This window comes from Oncorhynchus clarkii, chromosome 5, assembly GCF_045791955.1.
Source record: "Oncorhynchus clarkii lewisi isolate Uvic-CL-2024 chromosome 5, UVic_Ocla_1.0, whole genome shotgun sequence".
Lineage (NCBI taxonomy): Eukaryota > Metazoa > Chordata > Actinopteri > Salmoniformes > Salmonidae > Oncorhynchus > Oncorhynchus clarkii.
This window is the reverse complement of record NC_092151.1, coordinates 2,663,197-2,687,126: the sequence shown is the minus strand read 5'-3', so window position 1 is coordinate 2,687,126 and position 23,930 is coordinate 2,663,197. Positions and strand designations below refer to the sequence as shown.

At 42.2% G+C, this 23,930-nt stretch overlaps 1 protein-coding gene across 3 annotated transcripts in view; it reads right to left on the bottom strand.

Moving 5' to 3' along the window:
- Positions 1 to 23,930, bottom strand: part of LOC139408254 (polypyrimidine tract-binding protein 3-like) — a 96,680-nt gene that overhangs the window by 6,455 nt on the left and 66,295 nt on the right. For all 3 annotated transcript variants that reach the window (XM_071151935.1, XM_071151934.1, XM_071151936.1), the window contains exons 5-11: positions 14,808 to 14,975; positions 14,323 to 14,433; positions 10,779 to 10,953; positions 7,604 to 7,678; positions 4,249 to 4,367; positions 3,019 to 3,052; positions 1,991 to 2,083 (exon numbers count right to left, since the gene is read on the bottom strand). In XM_071151935.1, coding sequence (XP_071008036.1) covers positions 1,991 to 2,083; positions 3,019 to 3,052; positions 4,249 to 4,367; positions 7,604 to 7,678; positions 10,779 to 10,953; positions 14,323 to 14,433; positions 14,808 to 14,975 — 775 coding nt within the window. The remainder of the gene's footprint in view (positions 1 to 1,990; positions 2,084 to 3,018; positions 3,053 to 4,248; positions 4,368 to 7,603; positions 7,679 to 10,778; positions 10,954 to 14,322; positions 14,434 to 14,807; positions 14,976 to 23,930) is intronic.

Below are 23,930 nucleotides of genomic sequence, written 5' to 3'. Positions count from 1 at the left end.
TCTCAGTATAACAGTGGGATCTGTTCTCTCAGTATAACAGTGGGATCTGTTCTGTTGTCTCAGTATAACAATGGGATCTGTTCTGTTGTCTCAGTATAACAGTGGGATCTGTTCTGTTATCTCAGTATAACAGTGGGATCTGTTCTGTTGTCTCAGTATAACAGTGGGATCTGTTCTGTTGTCTCAGTATAACAATGGGATCTGTTCTGTTGTCTCAGTATAACAGTGGGATCTGTTCTGTTGTCTCAGTGTAACACTGGGATCTGTTCTGTTGTCTCAGTATAACAATGGGATCTGTTCTGTTGTCTCAGTATAACAGTGGGATCTGTTCTGTTCTCTCAGTATAACAGTGGGATCTGTTCTGTTGTCTCAGTATAACAGTGGGATCTGTACTCTCAGTATAACAGTGGGATCTGTTCTGTTGTCTCAGTATAACAGTGGGATCTGTACTCTCAGTATAACAGTGGGATCTGTTCTGTTGTCTCAGTATAACAGTGGGATCTGTTCTGTTGTCTCAGTATAACAATGGGATCTGTTCTGTTGTCTCAGTATAACAGTGGGATCTGTTCTGTTGTCTCAGTATAACAGTGGGATCTGTTCTGTTGTCTCAGTATAACAGTGGGATCTGTTCTGTTGTCTCAGTATAACAGTGGGATCTGTACTCTCAGTATAACAGTGGGATCTGTTCTGTTGTCTCAGTATAACAGTGGGAGCTGTTCTGTTGTCTCAGTATAACAGTGGGATCTGTTCTCTCAGTATAACAGTGGGATCTATTCTGTTGTCTCAGTATAACAATGGGATCTGTTCTGTTGTCTCAGTATAACAGTGGGATCTGTTCTGTTGTCTCAGTATAACAATGGGATCTGTTCTGTTGTCTCAGTATAACAGTGGGATCTGTTCTGTTGTCTCAGTATAACAATGGGATCTGTTCTGTTGTCTTAGTATAACAGTGGGATCTGTTCTGTTGTCTCAGTATAACAGTGGGATCTGTTCTCTCAGTATAACAGTGGGATCTATTCTGTTGTCTCAGTATAACAATGGGATCTGTTCTGTTGTCTCAGTATAACAGTGGGATCTGTTCTGTTGTCTCAGTATAACAATGGGATCTGTTCTGTTGTCTCAGTATAACAGTGGGATCTGTTCTGTTCTCTCAGTATAACAGTGGGATCTGTTCTGTTGTCTCAGTATAACAGTGGGATCTGTACTCTCAGTATAACAGTGGGATCTGTTCTGTTGTCTCAGTATAACAGTGGGATCTGTACTCTCAGTATAACAGTGGGATCTGTTCTGTTGTCTCAGTATAACAGTGGGATCTGTTCTGTTGTCTCAGTATAACAATGGGATCTGTTCTGTTGTCTCAGTATAACAGTGGGATCTGTTCTGTTGTCTCAGTATAACAGTGGGATCTGTTCTGTTGTCTCAGTATAACAGTGGGATCTGTTCTGTTGTCTCAGTATAACAGTGGGATCTGTACTCTCAGTATAACAGTGGGATCTGTTCTGTTGTCTCAGTATAACAGTGGGATCTGTTCTGTTGTCTCAGTATAACAGTGGGATCTGTTCTGTTGTCTCAGTATAACAATGGGATCTGTTCTGTTGTCTCAGTATAACAGTGGGATCTGTTCTGTTGTCTCAGTATAACAATGGGATCTGTTCTGTTGTCTCAGTATAACAGTGGGATCTGTTCTGTTGTCTCAGTATAACAATGGGATCTGTTCTGTTGTCTTAGTATAACAGTGGGATCTGTTCTGTTGTCTCAGTATAACAGTGGGATCTGTTCTCTCAGTATAACAGTGGGATCTATTCTGTTGTCTCAGTATAACAATGGGATCTGTTCTGTTGTCTCAGTATAACAGTGGGATCTGTTCTGTTGTCTCAGTGTAACAGTGGGATCTGTTCTGTTCTCTCAGTGTAAGTGGGATCTGTTCTGTTGTCTCAGTGTAACAGTAGGATCTGTCCTCTCAGTATAACAGTAGGATCTGTTCTCTCACCAAGCTGTGCCTGAGTAGCGTCGGCCATCTGGATTAAGGCATTCTCTTTCTTGTTGAACAGAATCTTGACCCGATGCACATCACCATACACCCCTAGAGAGAGAGAGAAGGAGGGGAGGGAGAGATAGAAGGAGAGCAGAGGGGGAGGAGGGGGGAGGGAGAGATAGGAGGGCAGAGCGAGAGGGGGAGGAGAGGGGAGGAAGAGAGAGAGGGGGGAGGAGAGGGAGGGGGGAGGGAGATATAGAAGGGGGGGCAAAGAGAGTGGGGAGGAAGGAGAGATAGGGGGAGGGAGAGATAGAAGGGGGTCAGAGAGAGAGAGAAGGGGGGAGGGAGAGAGAAGGGGGAGGAGAGATAGAAGGGGGGCAGAGAGAGACAGCGAGAAGGGAGAAAGGAGAGAGAATGGGGGGCAGAGAGAGAAGGGAGGAGGGAGAGATAGAAGGGGGGTCAGAGAGAGAGAAAAGGGGGTGAGAGAGAGAAATGGGGGGATGAGAGAGAGAGATAGAGAGGAGGTAGAGATAGAAGGGAAGCAGAGAGAAAGGGGGGAGGAGGGAGGGAGGGGAGAGAGAGAAGGGGGATGGCAGAGAGAAAGGGGGAGAGGAGGGGGGAGAGAGATAGAAGGGGGAGGGCAGAGAGGTGTGAGGCACATACAGTACATTACTTCTCTGCATTGTTTAGTCCCGTGTGTTAGAGGGAGATAGAGGTGTGTGTGTGTGTGTGTGTGTGTGTGTGTGTGTGTGTGTGTGTGTGTGTGTGTGTGTGTGTGTGTGTGTGTGTGTGTGTGTGTGTGTGTGTGTGTTGACTGACAGAACAGAGAGGATTCCGGATGAGTGGTTAGACAGGAAGTATCCTTATCAGCCAATCACAGATTACCGTGGTTACTGTTAGTCACGGTAACCACGGTAGCCACACACGCAGGCTATGCAGTGCCTAACAACCAAAGCCATTACTACATTTGTCCCATCTCAATGCTTGTCTTTATGAAATCTAATAAATATATTTCAGCCAATAATAAATCCAAGTCTCCTTACCAAATAGGATGAACAGTTCGTGTGGTGATATGCTCTGCAGGGAGAAAGAGGTAGAAGAATGAGGAAGTCAGTCAGCTGGTTAAGTTAAGACTGGTGTGGTGTGATATACATTGCTCTCTAATTAAATTGTCTCAGTAGCCAACCAAGCCTGTTCCATTTCCTTTCCTTGTCTCATATTGATGGCATCATCAGACGTAGCCAGCCACCCAGCCAGGCAGCCAGCCACCCAGCCAGCCAGCCACCCACCCACCCACCCAGCCAGCCAGCCAGCCAGCCAGCCACCCAGCTAGCCAGGCAGCCACCCAGCTAGCCAGGCAGCCAGCCAGCCACCCAGCCAGTCAGGCAGCCAGCCAGCCAGGCAGCCAGCCACCCAGCAAGCCAGCCAGCCACCCAGGCAGCCACCCACCCAGCCAGCCAGCCATCCAGGCAGCCAGTCAGGAAGCCAGCCACCCAGCTAGCCAGGCAGCCACCCAACCAGCCAGTCAGGCACCCAGCTAGCCAGGCAGCCAGCCAGCCACCCAACCAGCCAACCAGGCAGCAGTAGCTCAGCCCTAATGCTGCTTATCTGAAGAATCCAATAAGACCCAGCAGAATTCTATTCAACACGTTAAGTCCCTAATGGCCCCCTATACCCTATGTAGTGCACTACTTTAGACACAAAACCCATTGTGCCTTGGTCAAAAGTAGTACACTATATAGGGAATAGGGCCAGCCAGCCAGGCAGCCAGCCACCCAGCCAGGCAGCCAGCCACCCAGCAAGCCAGCCAGCCACCCAGGCAGCCACCCACCCAGCCAGCCAGCCATCCAGGCAGCCACCCACCCAGACAGCCACCACCCAGGCAGCCAGCCACCCAGATAGCAACCCAGGCAGCCAGCCACCCAGCCAGTCAGTCAGGCAGCCAGCCACCCAGCTAGCCAGGCAGCCACCCAACCAGCCAGTCAGGCACCCAGCTAGCCAGGCAGCCAGCCAGCCACCCAAACAGCCAGCCAGGCAGCAGTAGCTCAGCCCTAATGCTGCTTATCTGAAGAATCCAATAAGACCCAGCAGAATTCTATTCAACACGTTAAGTCCCTAATGGCCCCCTATACCCTATGTAGTGCACTACTTTAGACACAAAACCCATTGTGCCTTGGTCAAAAGTAGTACACTATATAGGGAATAGGGAGCCATTAGGGACGAAAACAATGAGGATAGAGGGGATATTGACAGGGTCACAGGGGGTCACTCACATCGGGGTTGAGGTTGGAGACAAGGAGAACAGAGTGAACGGCGGTGGGCGCCATGCCGTGCAGGGTCATCCGTCCCGAGACGAGGGGTCCCATTCCTGCCATCGTGTGCATGGACAGACCTGAGGGCACGCATGAGAGCAGGTCAAAGGGCGGGCCGACTGGAGAAGGGAGAGGACTCAGGGTCATAGGAGGAGGGAGGGCCCTTGGTCAGAAGGAGGAGGGGAGGAGGGGGGAGGGCCCAGGGTCATAGGAGGGAGGGGAGGAGGGCCCAGGATCATAGGAGGGAGAGGGGGAGGGGTAGGGGAGGAGGGGGGAGGGCCCGGGGTCATAGGAGGGGGAGGGCCCAGGGTCATAGGAGGGAGAGGAGGAGGGGGAGGGCCCAGGGTCATAGGAGGGAGGGGAGGAGGGCCCAGGGTCATAGGAGGGAGAGGAGGCACGACTCTCGACCTTCACCTCTCCGAGTCCATACGGGAGTTACAGCGATGAGACAATTGGATACCACAAAAAAGGGGTAAAAGTAACAAAAAGAAAGAACTGCAACGCTGCTGGGTTTTTCACGCTCAACAGTTTCCTATGTGTATCAAGAATGGTCCACCAACCAAAGGACATCCAGCCAACTTGACACTTTTGGATAAATAGCGTGCCTAATTTCAACTTCCTGCTACTCATGCCAAGAATATAAGATATGCATATTATTAATAGATTTGGATAGAAAACACTGAAGTTTCTAAAACTGTTTGAATCATGTCTGTGAGTATAACAGAACCTATGTAGCAGGCAAAACACAGAGGACTAACCATTCAGATTGTTTTTTTGAGGTCTCTGTCTGTTCACTGAGTTCTCATTGGGAAACAATATTTCTTAGGAACTTGTTTTCAGTTCCTACCGCTTCCACTGGATGTCACCAGTCTTTGGAATTTGGTTGAGGTTATTAATTTGTGCAATGACGAAGTAGGCCAATTAGGAACTGCATAACACTGTTGAGAGTTGTGCAAGACATGAAAAGTAGCGTTGGTTTGTTGTCTTTCTGTATTGAACACAGATCACCCCGTCTACAATTTGATCGATTATTAACGTTTAAAAATACCTAAAGTTGTATTGCAAAAGTAGTTTGAAATATTTTGGCAAAGTTTATAGGCAACTTTTGAACTATTTTGTAGTGACGTTGCGTTTTTTGGAAGCTGTTTTTTTCTGGATCAAACGCGCTTTATAAATGGACATTTTGGATATATATGGACGGAATTAATCGAACAAAATGACCATTTGTGATGTTTATGGGACATATTGGAATGCCAACAAAAGAAGCTCGTCAAAGGTAAGGCATGATTTATATTTTATTTCTGCGTTTTGTGTAGCGCCTGCAGGGTTGAAATATGCTACCCTCTTTGTTTACTGTTGTGCTATCATCAGATAATAGCTTCTTATGCTTTCGCCGAAAAGCCTTTTAAAAATCTGACATGTTGGCTGGATTCACAACGAGTTTTAATTGAGTATCTTACATGTGTGATTTAATGAAAGTTTGCTGCATTTTCCCTGGTTTTTGCCCAAGTGGGACGTGACTGTCCCGACTATCCGTAAGAAGTTTTTAAACACAATTTTACTCCTGAACTTATTTAGGCTTATTTTGCCCCACTGACAAAAGCAGTGTACCACAGAGCCTTCGGGAAGGATTCAGACCCTTTGACCAAATACTTATTTTTGATGAAAATTACAGGCCTCTCTCATCTTTTTAAGTGGGAGAACTTGCACAATTGGTGGCTGACTAAATACTTTTTTGCCCAACTGTATATAAATGTAATGTTTAAGTTTTTTTAAAATGTTTAATAAATTCGATTTTTTTTTTTTTTTTTTAAACTAGTTTTTACTTTGTCATTATGGGGTAGTGTGATGTCATTATGGGGTAGTGTGATGTCATTATGGGGTATTGTGATGTCATTATGGGGTAGTGTGATGTCATTATGGGGTATTGTGATGTCATTATGGGGTATTGTGATGTCATTATGGGGTAGTGTGATGTCATTATGGGGTATTGTGTGCAGATTGATGAGGGGAAAAAAACAATTGAATACATTTCAGAATAAGGCTGTAATGTAACAAAATGTGTAAAAAGTGAAGGGGTCTGAATTTGAGACGCAGCCTGGGAGTGGGAGGAGGAGGATGATGGTGGTGATGTACCAATAGAAATATAAGGACTAAAACACAATTCAATGGGGATGGTGTGGTCTGAGGGGCTATGTCTGTCTTTGGACCTACCTACCTACCTACCTACCTACCTACCTACCTACCTACCTACCTACCTACTTAGGGAGTATGGGGCTGGAGGAGGGTGATAGTGGGGTGGTAGCTACATATATAGGGGGTATGGGGCAGGAGGAGGGTGATAGCTACCTATATAGAGTGTATGTGACAGGAGAAGGGTGATAGCTACCTATATAGGGGGTATGGGGCTGGAGGAGGGTGATAGTGGGGTGGTACCTACCTATATAGGGGGTATGGGGCTGGAGGAGGGTGATACCTACCTATATAGGGGGTATGGGGCTGGAGGAGGGTGATAGTGGGGTGGTACCTACCTATATAGGGGGTATGGGGCTGGAGGAGGGTGATACCTACCTATATAGGGGGTATGGGGCAGGAGGAGGGTGATAGTGGGGTGGTACCTACCAATATGGGGTATGGGGCTGGAGGAGGGTGATACCTACCTATATAGGGGGTATGGGGCTGGAGGAGGGTGATAGTGGGGTGGTACCTGCCTATATAGGGGGTATGGGGCTGGAGGAGGGTGATACCTACCTATATAGGGGGTATGGGGCTGGAGGAGGGTGATAGTGGGGTGGTACCTACCTATATAGGGGGTATGGGGCTGGAAGAGGGCGATAGTAGGGTGGTACCTACCTATATAGGGGGTATGGGGCAGGAGAAGGGTGATAGCTACCTATATAGGGGGTATGGGGCAGGAGAAGGGTGGTACCTACCTATATAGGGGGTATGGGTGCTGGAGGAGGGTGATAGCTACCTATATAGGGGGTATGGGGCAGGAGAAGGGTGGTACCTACCTATATAGGGGGTATGGGGCTGGAGGACGGTGATACCTACCTATATAGGGGGTATGGGGCTGGAGGACGGTGATACCTACCTATATAGGGGGTATGGGGCTGGAGAAGGGTGATACCTACCTATATAGGGGGTATGGGGCAGGAGAAGGGTGATACCTGCCTATATAGGGGGTATGGGGCCAGAGGAGGGTGATAGTGGGGTGATACCTACCTATATAGGGGGTATGGGGCAGGAGGAGGGTGATACCTACCTATATTTGGGGGTATGGGGCAGGAGGAGGGTGATAGTGGGGTGTACCTACCTGCTTGGGAGAATCCGATTGTGGGGCAAAAACCTGCTGCCCCAGCATAAGGCGAAGAGATGATACCTGGAGCACCTGGAAACACAAATCAATCAATCAATTAATCAAGTGTGTATTATAAAGCCTTGTTAACCCACCCTAAACCCCAAAGAGCAAATCAGTCGAAACACTCCTTAGACCACACAAAGACACATAGGGGAGAGTGGGGTAAACACTCCTTAGACCACACAAAGACACATAGGGGAGAGTGGGGTAAACACTCCTTAGACCACAAAGACACATAGGGGAGAGTGGGGTAAACACTCCTTACCTAACAAACACTTGTTTAACACAGGCTTAACACCTAACAAATACTTGTTTAACACAGGCTTAATTCCATAAAAAATCTGCTGTTTCCAGCTACAATAGTAATTTACAACATTAACAATGTCTACACTGTCACGGATCCCTCCTGAACATTCATTACTCACACATGGCCCCTATTCCCACTGATTAGTGATTGTATAAGTGTGTCCTTGGTTTATCATTGTCCTATCGATTATTGTTACAATGTCTGTTGGTGGGTGTGAGTACCTGTGCTGTGTGTAATTTGGGTATAATAATAAACCCTATTACACATTGTTGCGCCTGTCTCCCGACCCTTTATACCAGCGTGACATACACTGTATTTCTGATCAATTTTATGTTATTTTAATGGACAAATGTGTTTTTCTTTCAAAAACAAGTACATTTCTAAGTGACCCCAAACTTTTGAACGGTAGTTTGCAAAATATACTTTTGGTATATGTTTATTTAACCTTTATTTAACTAGGCAAGTCAGTTAAGAACAAATTCTTATTTTCAATGACGGCCTAGGAACAGTGGGTTTAACTGCCTGTTCAGGGGCAGAATGACAGATTTGTACCTTGTCAGCTCGGGGATTCGAACTTGCAACTAACCACTAGGCTACCCTGCCGTCCCATAAGCATTATGACTCCTCTAATAATAAATAATTTGACCTTGACTTGACTATCTTTTGAGCCTAACTTGCTTACCAGTTTTTCCATCTGGTTTCTCCTTCACAAACTCCATGAAATTATGACATCTGCCTAAATATTTGGTCAAATTATTAATTTTGTGTAAAGTTTCCAAGAAACAAGGGTGGATGAACTTATCCCACTCTCCCCTACTGTATAAAAGTAACCATTCACAACATTCTGAATATTCAATGCTGAGATTCCAAATTCAAGCCCCCTACAATCTGTGAAATTCCATAAAACACATTCTTCTTTTTGCCCCTCAAAACAACACAAAGCAATCCCAAACGGAACACTGCATTTCAATTTCCTCATAGAGGGAGTTGTTGGAATGGCAGTACAGGAAATTAAAATGTTGGAAGGTTCACAGTTTATTAAAGAAGAATGTTCACAGGCTCAGTCCAGACAAGCATTTCACTCTCACAGACAGGAGAGTTAGGTCCCAAATGGCTCGTTATTCCCTACATAGTGCACTACTTTTGACCAGTGCCCATATAGTGATCAATATAGGGAATTTAGCCATTTGGGACGCAGTCTCTACTCTACAGAACCAACCAGTTTCCTCCTCAGGACAGCAGAGAGCTAGGTGTCTCAACAACAACACATGATGACGGTTGGTTGAACCAGTTGACTGTGATTTAATAATGGGACATCACGGTTTAATAATGGGACATCATGGTTTAATAATGGGACATCATGGTTTAATAATGGGACATCACGGTTTAATAATGGGACATCACGGTTTAATAATGGGACATCATGGTTTAATAATGGGACATTATTGATTAATAATGGGACATCATGGTTTAATAATGGGGCATCATGGTTTAATAATGGGACATCATGGTTTAATAATGGGACATCATGGTTTAATAATGGGACATTATTGATTAATAATGCGACATAATGGTTTAATAATGGGACATCATGGTTTAATAATGGGACATCATGGTTTAATAATCTGACATCACAGTTTAATAATGGGGCATCATGGTTTAATCATGGGACATCACGGTTTAATAATGGGACATCACGGTTTAATAATGGGACATCACGGTTTAATAATGGGACATCATGGTTTAATAATGGGACATCATGGTTTAATAATCTGACATCACGGTTTAATAATGGGACATCATGGTTTAATAATGGGACATCATGGTTTAATAATGGGACATCATGGTTTAATAATCTGACATCACAGTTTAATAATGGGACATCAAGGTTTAATAATGGGACATCAAGTTTAATAATGGGACATCACGGTTTAATAATGGGACATCATGGTTTAATAATGGTGAATTCACCAGCAACCACGCACCTTGGGTTGTGTGTGTGTGTGTGTGCGTGTGCGTGTGCGTGTGTGTGTGTGTGTGTGTGTGTGTGTGTGTGTGTGTGTGTGTGTGTGTGTGTGTGTGTGTGTGTGTGTGAGTGTGTGATTAGGAAGGGGGTGGGTGGTGGTGCATCTTGTTGTTCCAGGCTGCTTTATAAATCAGAAGAGCTGTCTGAACAGAGGGTTGCTGGAGATACTGAGCAGCGGCTCAGTTCTGTGGGCAGTAGAACAACGTGGCCTTTGTATCGGATGATAAAAAGACAAGATTTCTTTTTGATGTATGTGTGCTGCAGTGTGCTCCAAGCTGATAGCATTAACATCACATAGACACACAGGAACACCATCACCATCATCATCATCAGCCAGGGAACCAGCCAACCAACAACAGACATGGCTAGGAATTAACCATTTTAAATGGCAGTAATAGGAGAAATCACATCATTCTAAGGGAAATTATTTACCCAAATCAGCCAACACAACAACACTGATAAGAGGTAGAGTTTTCAACCGTAAACAGAATAACCATGAAACCGTGCAGGAGATGGATGACAGGGTATTGTCGAACAATCTATACCCTTCACCAGAACTCATTCGCTGACGTCACAGTTCCACAAGGAGCTTTATATAGAGTGAGAATAGTAGCTAATTGGACGAGTTGTGAATGAGACAGAGGGAGGAGACAGGACATGGAATGGACAGAGAAGAAGGGTGAAGGGGACAGAAAGGAAGTGGATGAGACTGTTTAGCATGGGGGGCTAAGAGTGACATTAGCTTATGGGAAATTCTAACTGTTCTTGGTCTTAGTAATAACTGTGTTTGATCTCACCGAAGGCGGCGGTCATAGCAGGGTCCATGGTGGGCTGTCCGTCTCCGGAGGGAAGGTCCAGGCGGGTGAAGTCTCGGCTCTTGTCGTTGTTGTACTTCACATTCAGGCTGGTCAGCTTGGAGAACTCCACACGCAGAGTGCAGCACGCGTTATAGATGTTCTGGCCATCCAAAGTCTGGAGAGAGACAGACAAACAGAATGTGTGTTAGATCAACCAATTGAAAAGGACAGACTTTCATTGGGCCAATTGTATACCAAAGTATTCAGAATTGTGTAAACTATTTAATGGTAACTGGCTCACAGTTACGTTTTAATATCTCTCAGACCTCCATAAACTGAGACATAGAGAAAGACATTTCTCTATGTCGCAGTTACTGTACCACTCAGAGGATATAGAACAACAAGCTCCTCCGTAGAGCAGTCCTTCCAGGGAGACTGCTCTACCTCTCCATCTCACCCCCTTGTCCCCCAACCCCTCCTTCAAAAAAACTTGGACTGGACACAGGGCATGTAACCTCTGTTGTTCATCAGAAACAAAAAAGGGAAATAGCTCAAAAGGTAAGAACCTGTAGGGCAGTGGTCGCCAACCTGGTCGATCTTCAAGGCATTGCTAGTCGATCACCAAACATGTGGCTATGAATTTGAGGCAGATGCAGTGTGGCTGGAGTTTTGCCATCAGGTGGAAGACTGTGTCTCTCTGGCCAGTCTCACCGGAGGAAAGCAAGGAGAGAGCAGGGACCATGAGAGGCTCCCTCCCTCCGTTGAGACTAATGCCGTGTTCAAAACAACTGGGAATTCGGATATCTTTCACTTCCGACTTCAGTGTGTTCAAGACAACTAGAAACTCTAAAAAACACGATCTGACTGGGAAAAATCATTTTGAACAGTCATCCAACTTGGAATTCTAAGTTGGAAACTCTAGCATCTTTCTAGAGCTCCGACTTTCAGACCTGAAGATCAACAACGTCATGATTTGACCTGGGTTTTTTTGTTTGTTTCCCAGTACTCTTGGAAGTACCATGACCATCAGATGCAGATACAAAGCAAATGTAATCTGTGTCTTGCTGGAAGCCCCACCGTCCACAGGTGATAAGTGAGGCTTGGATTCATTCCTTCAATTATTCCGTTCTTCACCTTGGTCTGAACAGGAACGATTCATGCTACTGAAACAAACAAGTGGAACACCAGACTGTCTTACGTTGACCCAACTAAACTGTCCCTTAGTGGTAAAGCGTGCTCTCCCCCTGGACGTTGTGGGCTGAAGTTAGTATGGTCCTAATGAGTTTCCTAATCACAAGCATTTATTCTTCTCCCTTAGTTTTCACTCTACAATAAAACAATGTCAGTGGGCGTTTACAAAAAATTAGCTGAGAGCCTGAATTACCATTAATTTATGTAGTAAATAAGTAGTGAAACACGGGCATTGAGTAGAACCTGTGAGATTAGTGATGAATAGTAAATTAGTTGGGTCTTTTCATGAGGGAACTAGTCATATATTTTGGGTCTTTTCATGAGGGAACTAGTCATATATTACACTGTATACTCATTCTCATAACTGTCATCGCAAGTTCATGAACCCATTCCTCCCAGCTCCTCTTCTCAAACTGCCATCTGGTGGCGACTAGAAACAATTGCATAATAAGACCTATTATATATTGATGGACTCGACTCGTGACCCGACCATTGGGGACTCGGACTTGGACTCGACTCAGACTTCAGCCATGGGGACTCGTGTCTCGAATTGGCCTTGGATTTTAGTGACTCGACTACAACACTGGTGGCTGGTGTGTGTGATTTGAGATTTGTGAGCTCTAGCTACATCCAGGTGTTGCATGGAGATGGAGGAGATATTTTGGGATAGTGACCTGTTGAAGTATCCTGGAGTAAGGTATGTTTTCTTCAAATGTTTTTTTTATCAAGTCCCTCAGTCGAGCACCTGATTCCCTTCATGCTCAAGCTAGACTGAAGCGTGTTTGGGTAATGTTTTGCTACACCCACAATAACATCTGCTAAATATGTGTATGTGACCAATCAAATTTGATACAGCATGGTTGGGGTTGTATTTGGTTTACAGCACGGTTGGGGTTGTATTGGGATGTATTGGGAAAAAGACCAAAAGGCTAGATTGATAGAACCAAGGGTTGTAATGGAGACCAAGACTTATCTGGGCTAAACTGAGCTGAGAGGGAATATATCTGATATTATTTTAATGCTTTTATCCAAACACATCAGGACAGAAATAGACAGACTCTAGATCCGGCTTCAGGATGAGATCTTTGTTATGCTCTCTCCTGCCTCTTCTGACTGCTGCGTGATGTTTTAGAGCTGTGCTGCTATTCCTCACAGTTACATCAGGTTGTCTGACATCCAAAGACCTAGCCAAAGACCTAGCCAAAGACCTAGCCAGAGGCCTACCAAAGACCTAGCCAAAGACCTAGCCAGAGACCTAGCCAAGGACCTAGACCTAGCCAAAGACCTAGCCAAAGACCTAGCCAGAGGCCTACCAAAGACCTAGCCAAAGACCTAGCCAAAGACCTAGACCTAGCCAAAGACCTAGCCAGAGGCCTACCCAAGACCTAGCCAAAGACCTAGCCAAAGACCTAGCCAAAGACCTAGCCAGAGGCCTACCAAAGACCTAGCCAAAGACCTAGCCAGAGACCTAGCCAAGGACCTAGACCTAGCCAAAGACCTAGCCAAAGACCTAGCCAGAGGCCTACCAAAGACCTAGCCAAAGACCTAGCCAAAGACCTAGACCTAGCCAAAGACCTAGCCAGAGGTCTACCCAAGACCTAGCCAAAGACCAAGCCAAAAACCTAGCCAGAGGCCTACCCAAGACCTAGCCAAAGACCTAGCCAAATACTTAGCCAAAGACCTAGCCAAAGGCCTACCCAGAGACCTAGCCAGAGACCTAGCCAAAGACCTAGCCAAATACCTAGCCAAGGACCTAGCCAGAGACCTAGCCAAAGACCTAGCCTAGCCATTTCCACCCCATGTGAGGAGGTACATACCACTGGTGTGGTGGACATTTATAGAGTCAGTACGTACAACTGGTGTGGTGGACATTTATAGAGTCAGTACGTACCACTTTGGCGTGGTGGGCATTTATAGAGTCAGTATGTACCACTTTGGCGTGGTGGGCATTTATAGAGTCAGTATGTACCACTTTGTTGTGGTGGGCATTTATAGAGTCAGTACGTACCACTTTGGCGTGGTGGGCATTTATAGAGTCAGTATGTACCACTGTTGTGGTGGGTATTTATAGAGTCAGTATGTACCACTTTGGCGTGGTGGGCATTTATAGAGTCAGTACGTACCACTGGTGTGGTGGACATTTATAGAGTCAGTACGTACCACTTTGGCGTGGTGGGCATTTATAGAGTCAGTATGTACCACTGGTGTGGTGGACATTTATAGAGTCAGTACGTACCACTTTGGCGTGGTGGGCATTTATAGAGTCAGTATGTACCACTTTGGCGTGGTGGGCATTTATAGAGTCAGTATGTACCACTTTGGCGTGGTGGGCATTTATAGAGTCAGTATGTACCACTTTGGCGTGGTGGGCATTCATCGGGTCAGCATATTGTAGCAGGGCCTGGAACTGGTTGTTCTTGGTGAAAGTGATGATCTTCAGGACCGTCCCGAACTTAGAGAAGATCTACGGAGGCAAAACAAAAACCAAGTTCATATAAACATTTCTCTTAGGCTACTTAGCACCATACTCTTATTCAGTATTCTGTGTTATGATCTGGGCTCCTCTCAATTCATCTTTCCTTGATTCCTCTCTCCGCATCTTCTCAAAGAGCATTCGGAGAAGGTCAAAGGGGAGGGACTATTGAGATAGAGCCATAGTGCAATGGTGCAGCACCTCCAGTGATACAGGGTAAAAGAGGTTAGAGGTCAGATGTCAGGGTTACCTGGTGTAGGACCTCCAGTGATACCGGGCAGAAGAGGTTAGAGGTCAGGGGTCAGGGTTACCTGGTGTAGGACCTCCAGTGATACATGGCAGAAGAGGTTAGAGGTCAGGGTTACCTGGTGTAGGACCTCCAGTGATACAGGGTAGAAGAGGTTTTCTACAATGATGCGCAGCACGGGGCTCTGTCCTGGCATCAAGGCTCCATCACTGCCCGATGCTGAACCGCCCATCGCCATGTTCCCAGAATGCACTGCATTGACCGCCTGCAACGCTGCCTGAGCTCTCTGTTGGGGAAAGGAGTAGAGAGGGGAAGAGAGGGAGGAGAGTGGAGGAAGAGAGGGAGGAGAGTGGAGGAAGAGAGGGAGGAGAGGAGGAGAGAGGGGAAGTGAGGGAGGAAAGTGGAGAAGGAGGTGAGAAGAGAGGAGGAGACGAGGAAGAGAGGGGGAAGAGAGGAGGAGGGGGGAGGAGAGGAGGAAGAGAGGGGGAAGAGAGGAGGAGAGGAGGCAGAGAGTGGGAAGAGAGGAGGAGAGGAGGAAGAGAGGGGGAAGAGAGGGAGAGTGGAGAAGAGAGGGGGATGTTGGGTTTAACACCCTAAGCAAACAATAATCATATGATATATAATAACTAAATAAGAAAGAGAGAAAGAAAGAGAGAAAGAGAGAGACACACAGAGAGAGACACACAGAGAGAGAGAGAGAGACAGAGAGAGAGAGAGAGAGAGAGAGAGAGAGAGAAAGAGAAAGAGAGGTTGTAACATTATACTGTACAGTAGATTAGTGCTGGCAAGAATCAGCAGACAGTTGTGGACTGGACACGCCTGCTGCTGGAATTGTCATATCACACAATCAGTTCCCAAATGGCAACCTGTAACCTACAGTACAACCTATAACCTACAGTATAACCTGTAACCTACAGTACAACCTACAGTATAACCTATAACCTACAGTATAACCTGTAACCTACAGTATAACCTGTAACCTACAGTATAACCTGTAACCTACAGTATAACCTATAACCTACAGTATAACCTGTAACCTACAGTATAACCTGTAACCTACAGTATAACCTGTAACCTACAGTACAACCTACAGTATAACCTGTAACCTACAGTATAACCTATAACCTACAGTATAACCTACAGTATAACCTATAACCTACAGTACAACCTACAGTATAACCTGTAACCTACAGTATAACCTGTAACCTACAGTACAACCTATAACCTACAGTATAACCTGTAACCTACAGTACAACCTACAGTATAACCTGTAACCTACAGTATAACCTGTAACCTACAGTATAGCCTGTAACCTACAGTATAACCTGTAACCTACAGTATAACCTGTAACCTACAATATAACCTACAGTATAACCTATAACCTACAGTGTAACCTATAACCTGTAACCTACAGTATAACCTGTAACCTACAGTATAACCTACAGTATAACCTATAACCTACAGTATAACCTATAACCTACAGTATAACCTATAACCTGTAATCTACAGTATAACCTGTAACCTACAGTATAACCTGTAACCTACAGTATAACCTATAACCTACAGTATAACCTATAACCTACAGTATAACATATAACCTACAGTATAACCTGTAACCTACAGTATAACCTATAACCTACAGTACAACCTAAAACCTACAGAATAACCTACAACCTACAGTATAACCTGTAACCTACAGTATAACCTGTAACCTACAGTATAACCTATAACCTACAGTACAACCTATAACCTACAGTATAACCTATAACCTGTAACCTACAGTATAACCTGTAACCTACAGTATAACCTGTAACCTACAGTATAACCTATAACCTACAGTATAACCTGTAACCTACAGTATAATCTGTAACCTACAGTATAACCTATAACCTACAGTATAACCTACAGTATAACCTATAACCTACAGTATAACCTGTAACCTGTAACCTACAGTATAACCTGTAACCTACAGTATAACCTGTAACCTACAGTATAACCTGTAACCTACAGTATAACCTGTAACCTACAGTATAATCTGTAACCTACAGTATAACCTATAACCTACAGTATAACCTGTAACCTACAGTATAACCTGTAACCTGTAACCTACAGTATAACCTGTAACCTACAGTATAACCTATAACCTACAGTACAACCTATAACCTACAGTATAACCTATAACCTGTAACCTACAGTATAACCTGTAACCTACAGTATAACCTGTAACCTACAGTATAACCTATAACCTACAGTATAACCTGTAACCTACAGTATAATCTGTAACCTACAGTATAACCTATAACCTACAGTATAACCTACAGTATAACCTATAACCTACAGTATAACCTGTAACCTGTAACCTACAGTTTAACCTGTAACCTACAGTATAACCTGTAACCTACAGTATAACCTGTAACCTACAGTATAATCTGTAACCTACAGTATAACCTATAACCTACAGTATAACCTGTAACCTACAGTATAACCTGTAACCTATAACCTACAGTATAACCTACAGTATAATCTGTAACCTACAGTATAACCTGTAACCTACACTGTAACCTGTAACATACAGTATAACCTGTAACCTACAGTATAATCTGTAACCTACAGTATATTCTGTAACCTACAGTATAACCTGTAACCTGTAACCTACAGCATCACCTATAACCTACAGTATAACCTGTAACCTACAGTATAACCTGTAACTGTAACCTACAGTATAATCTGTAACCTACAGTATAACCTGTAACCTACACTGTAACCTGTAACATACAGTATAACCTGTAACCTACAGTATAATCTGTAACATACAGTATAACCTGTAACCTACAGTATAACCTGTAACCTGTAACCTACAGTATCACCTATAACCTACAGTATAACCTGTAACCTACAGTATAACCTGTAACATTCAGTATAACCTATAACCTACAGTATAACCTATAACCTACAGTATAACCTATAACCTACAGTATAACCTATAACCTACAGTACAACCTGTAACCTATAACCTACAGTATAACCTGTAACCTACAGTATAACCTATAACCTACAGTATAACCTGTAACCTACAGTATAACCTGTAAACTACAGTATAACCTGTAACCTGTAACCTATAACCTACAGTATAACCTGTAACCTACAGTATAACCTGTAACCTGTAACCTACAGTATAACCTGTAACCTACAGTATAACCTATAACCTACAGTATAACCTGTAACCTACAGTATAACATATAACCTACAGTATAACCTGTAACCTACAACCTACAGTATAACCTGTAACCTACAGTATAACCTGTAACCTACAGTATAACCTATAACCTACAGTATAACCTGTAACCTACAGTATAACCTGTAACCTACAGTATAACCTGTAACCTACAGTATAACCTGTAACCTACAGTATAACATATAACCTACAGTATAACCTGTAACCTACAGTATAACATATAACCTACAGTATAACCTGTAACCTACAGTATAACCTGTAACCAACAGTATAACCTATAACCTACAGTATAACCTATAACCTACAGTATAACCTATAACCTACAGTATAACCTGTAACCTACAGTATAACCTATAACCTACAGTATAACCTATAACCTACAGTATAACCTATAACCTACAGTATAACCTGTAACCTATAACCTACAGTATAACCTGTAACCTGTAACCTACAGTATAACATGTAACCTACAGTATAACCTATAAACTACAGTATAACCTGTAACCTACAGTATAACATGTAACCTACAGTATAACCTATAAACTACAGTATAACCTATAACCTGTAACCTACCGTATAACCTATAAACTACAGTACAACCTATAACCTACAGTATAACCTACAGTATAACCTATAACCTACAGTATAACCTGTAACCAACAGTATAACCTGTAACCTACAGTATAACCTGTAACCTACAGTATAACCTATAACCTACAGTATAACCTATAACCTACAGTATAACCTATAACCTACAGTATAACCTATAACCTACAGTACAACCTACAGTATAACCTGTAACCTATAACCTACAGTATAACCTGTAACCTACAGTATAACATGTAACCTACAGTATAACCTATAAACTACAGTATAACCTATAACCTGTAACCTACCGTATAACCTATAAACTACAGTATAACCTATAACCTACAGTATAACCTACAGTATAACCTATAACCTGTAACCTACAGTATAACCTATAACCTACAGTATAACCTGTAACCAACAGTATAACCTATAGCCTACAGTATAACCTGTAACCTACAGTATAACCTGTAACCTACAGTATAACCTATAACCTACAGTATAACCTGTAACCTACAGTATAACCTATAACCTACAGTATAACCTATAACCTACAGTATAACCTATAGCCTACAGTATAACCTGTAACCTACAGTATAACCTGTAACCTACAGTATAACCTATAACCTACAGTATATAACCTACAGACACACAGAGAGAGACACACAGAGAGAGAGAGAGAGACAGAGAGAGAGAGAGAGAGAGAGAAAGAGAAAGAGAGGTTGTAACATTATACTGTACAGTAGATTAGTGCTGGCAAGAATCAGCAGACAGTTGTGGACTGGACACGCCTGCTGCTGGAATTGTCATATCACACAATCAGTTCCCAAATGGCAACCTGTAACCTACAGTACAACCTATAACCTACAGTATAACCTGTAACCTACAGTACAACCTACAGTATAACCTATAACCTACAGTATAACCTGTAACCTACAGTATAACCTGTAACCTACAGTATAACCTATAACCTACAGTATAACCTGTAACCTACAGTATAACCTGTAACCTACAGTATAACCTGTAACCTACAGTACAACCTACAGTATAACCTGTAACCTACAGTATAACCTATAACCTACAGTATAACCTACAGTATAACCTATAACCTACAGTACAACCTACAGTATAACCTGTAACCTACAGTATAACCTGTAACCTACAGTACAACCTATAACCTACAGTATAACCTGTAACCTACAGTACAACCTACAGTATAACCTGTAACCTACAGTATAACCTGTAACCTACAGTATAACCTGTAACCTACAATATAACCTACAGTATAACCTATAACCTACAGTGTAACCTATAACCTGTAACCTACAGTATAACCTGTAACCTACAGTATAACCTACAGTATAACCTACAGTATAACCTATAACCTACAGTATAACCTATAACCTACAGTATAACCTATAACCTGTAACCTACAGTATAACCTGTAACCTACAGTATAACCTGTAACCTACAGTATAACCTATAACCTACAGTATAACCTATAACCTACAGTATAACATATAACCTACAGTATAACCTGTAACCTACAGTATAACCTATAACCTACAGTACAACCTAAAACCTACAGAATAACCTACAACCTACAGTATAACCTGTAACCTACAGCATAACCTGTAACCTACAGTATAACCTATAACCTACAGTACAACCTATAACCTACAGTATAACCTATAACCTGTAACCTACAGTATAACCTGTAACCTACAGTATAACCTGTAACCTACAGTATAACCTATAACCTACAGTATAACCTGTAACCTACAGTATAATCTGTAACCTACAGTATAACCTATAACCTACAGTATAACCTACAGTATAACCTATAACCTACAGTATAACCTGTAACCTGTAACCTACAGTATAACCTGTAACCTACAGTATAACCTGTAACCTACAGTATAACCTGTAACCTACAGTATAATCTGTAACCTACAGTATAACCTATAACCTACAGTATAACCTGTAACCTACAGTATAACCTGTAACCTGTAACCTACAGTATAACCTGTAACCTACAGTATAACCTATAACCTACAGTACAACCTATAACCTACAGTATAACCTATAACCTGTAACCTACAGTATAACCTGTAACCTACAGTATAACCTGTAACCTACAGTATAACCTATAACCTACAGTATAACCTGTAACCTACAGTATAATCTGTAACCTACAGTATAACCTATAACCTACAGTATAACCTACAGTATAACCTATAACCTACAGTATAACCTGTAACCTGTAACCTACAGTATAACCTGTAACCTACAGTATAACCTGTAACCTACAGTATAACCTGTAACCTACAGTATAACCTGTAACCTACAGTATAATCTGTAACCTACAGTATAACCTATAACCTACAGTATAACCTGTAACCTACAGTATAACCTGTAACCTATAACCTACAGTATAACCTACAGTATAATCTGTAACCTACAGTATAACCTGTAACCTACACTGTAACCTGTAACATACAGTATAACCTGTAACCTACAGTATAATCTGTAACCTACAGTATATTCTGTAACCTACAGTATAACCTGTAACCTGTAACCTACAGTATCACCTATAACCTACAGTATAACCTGTAACCTACAGTATAACCTGTAACCTGTAACCTACAGTATAATCTGTAACCTACAGTATAACCTGTAACCTACACTGTAACCTGTAACATACAGTATAACCTGCAACCTACAGTATAATCTGTAACATACAGTATAACCTGTAACCTACAGTATAACCTGTAACCTGTAACCTACAGTATCACCTATAACCTACAGTATAACCTGTAACCTACAGTATAACCTGTAACATTCAGTATAACCTATAACCTACAGTATAACCTATAACCTACAGTATAACCTATAACCTACAGTATAACCTATAACCTAGAGTACAACCTGTAACCTATAACCTACAGTATAACCTGTAACCTACAGTATAACCTATAACCTACAGTATAACCTGTAACCTACAGTATAACCTGTAACCTACAGTATAACCTGTAACCTGTAACCTATAACCTACAGTATAACCTGTAACCTACAGTATAACCTGTAACCTGTAACCTACAGTATAACCTGTAACCTACAGTATAACCTATAACCTACAGTATAACCTGTAACCTACAGTATAACATATAACCTACAGTATAACCTGTAACCTACAACCTACAGTATAACCTGTAACCTACAGTATAACCTGTAACCTACAGTATAACCTATAACATACAGTATAACCTGTACCCTACAGTATAACCTGTAACCTACAGTATAACCTGTAACCTACAGTATAACCTGTAACCTACAGTATAACCTGTAACCTACAGTATAACATATAACCTACAGTATAACCTGTAACCTACAGTATAACCTATAACCTACAGTATAACCTGTAACCTACAGTATAACCTACAGTATAACCTGTAACCAACAGTATAACCTGTAACCTACAGTATAACCTATAACCTACAGTACAACCTGTAACCTATAACCTACAGTATAACCTGTAACCTACAGTATAACCTATAACCTACAGTATAACCTGTAACCTACAGTAAAACCTGTAACCTACAGTATAACCTGTAACCTACAGTATAACCTATAACCTACAGTATAACCTATAACCTACAGTATAACCTATAACCTACAGTATAACCTATAACCTACAGTATAACCTATAACCTACAGTATAACCTGTAACCTATAACCTACAGTATAACCTGTAACCTGTAACCTACAGTATAACCTGTAACCTACAGTATAACATGTAACCTACAGTATAACCTATAAACTACAGTATAACCTATAACCTGTAACCTACCGTATAACCTATAAACTACAGTATAACCTATAACCTACAGTATAACCTACAGTATAACCTATAACCTGTAACCTACAGTATAACCTATAAGCTACAGTATAACCTGTAATCTACAGTATAACCTACAGTATAACCTACAGTATAACTTATAGCCTACAGTATAACCTGTAACCTACAGTATAACCTGTAACCTACAGTATAACCTATAACCTACAGTATAACCTGTAACCTACAGTATAACCTATAACCTACAGTATAACCTATAACCTACAGTATAACCTGTAACCTACAGTATAACCTGTAACCTACAGTACAACCTATAACCTACAGTATAACCTGTAACCTACAGTATAACCTGTAACCTACAGTATAACCTGTAACCTACAGTATAACCTGTAACCTACAGTATAACCTACAGTATAACCTATAACCTACAGTATAACCTATAACCTACAGTATAACCTATAACCTACAGTATAACCTATAACCTACAGTATAACCTGTAACCTACAGTATAACCTATAACCTACAGTATAACCTGTAACCTACAGTATAACCTATAACCTACAGTATAACCTGTAACCTACAGTACAACCTATAACCTACAGTATAACCTGTAACCTACAGTATAACCTGTAACCTACAGTACAACCTATAACCTACAGTATAACCTGTAACCTACAGTATAACCTATAACCTACAGTATAACCTGTAACCTACAGTATAACCTATAACCTACAGTATAACCTATAACCTACAGTATAACCTGTAACCTACAGTATAACCTGTAACCTACAGTACAACCTATAACCTACAGTATAACCTGTAACCTACAGTATAACCTGTAACCTACAGTATAACCTGTAACCTACAGTATAACCTGTAACCTACAGTATAACCTACAGTATAACCTATAACCTACAGTATAACCTATAACCTACAGTATAACCTATAACCTACAGTATAACCTGTAACCTACAGTATAACCTATAACCTACAGTATAACCTGTAACCTACAGTCTAACCTATAACCTACAGTATAACCTGTAACCTACAGTATAACCTATAACCTACAGTATAACCTGTAACCTACAGTATAACCTGTAACCTACAGTATAACCTACAGTATAACCTATAACCTACAGTATAACCTATAACCTACAGTATAACCTATAACCTACAGTATAACCTGTAACCTACAGTATAACCTATAACCTACAGTATAACCTGTAACCTACAGTCTAACCTATAACCTACAGTATAACCTGTAACCTACAGTATAACCTATAACCTACAGTATAACCTGTAACCTACAGTATAACCTGTAACCTACAGTATAACCTATAACCTACAGTATAACCTGTAACCTACAGTATAACCTGTAACCTACAGTATAACCTATAACCTACAGTATAACCTGTAACCTACAGTATAACCTATAACCTACAGTATAACCTATAACCTACAGTATAACCTGTAACCTACAGTATAACCTGTAACCTACAGTACAACCTATAACCTACAGTATAACCTATAACCTACAGTATAACCTGTAACCTACAGTATAA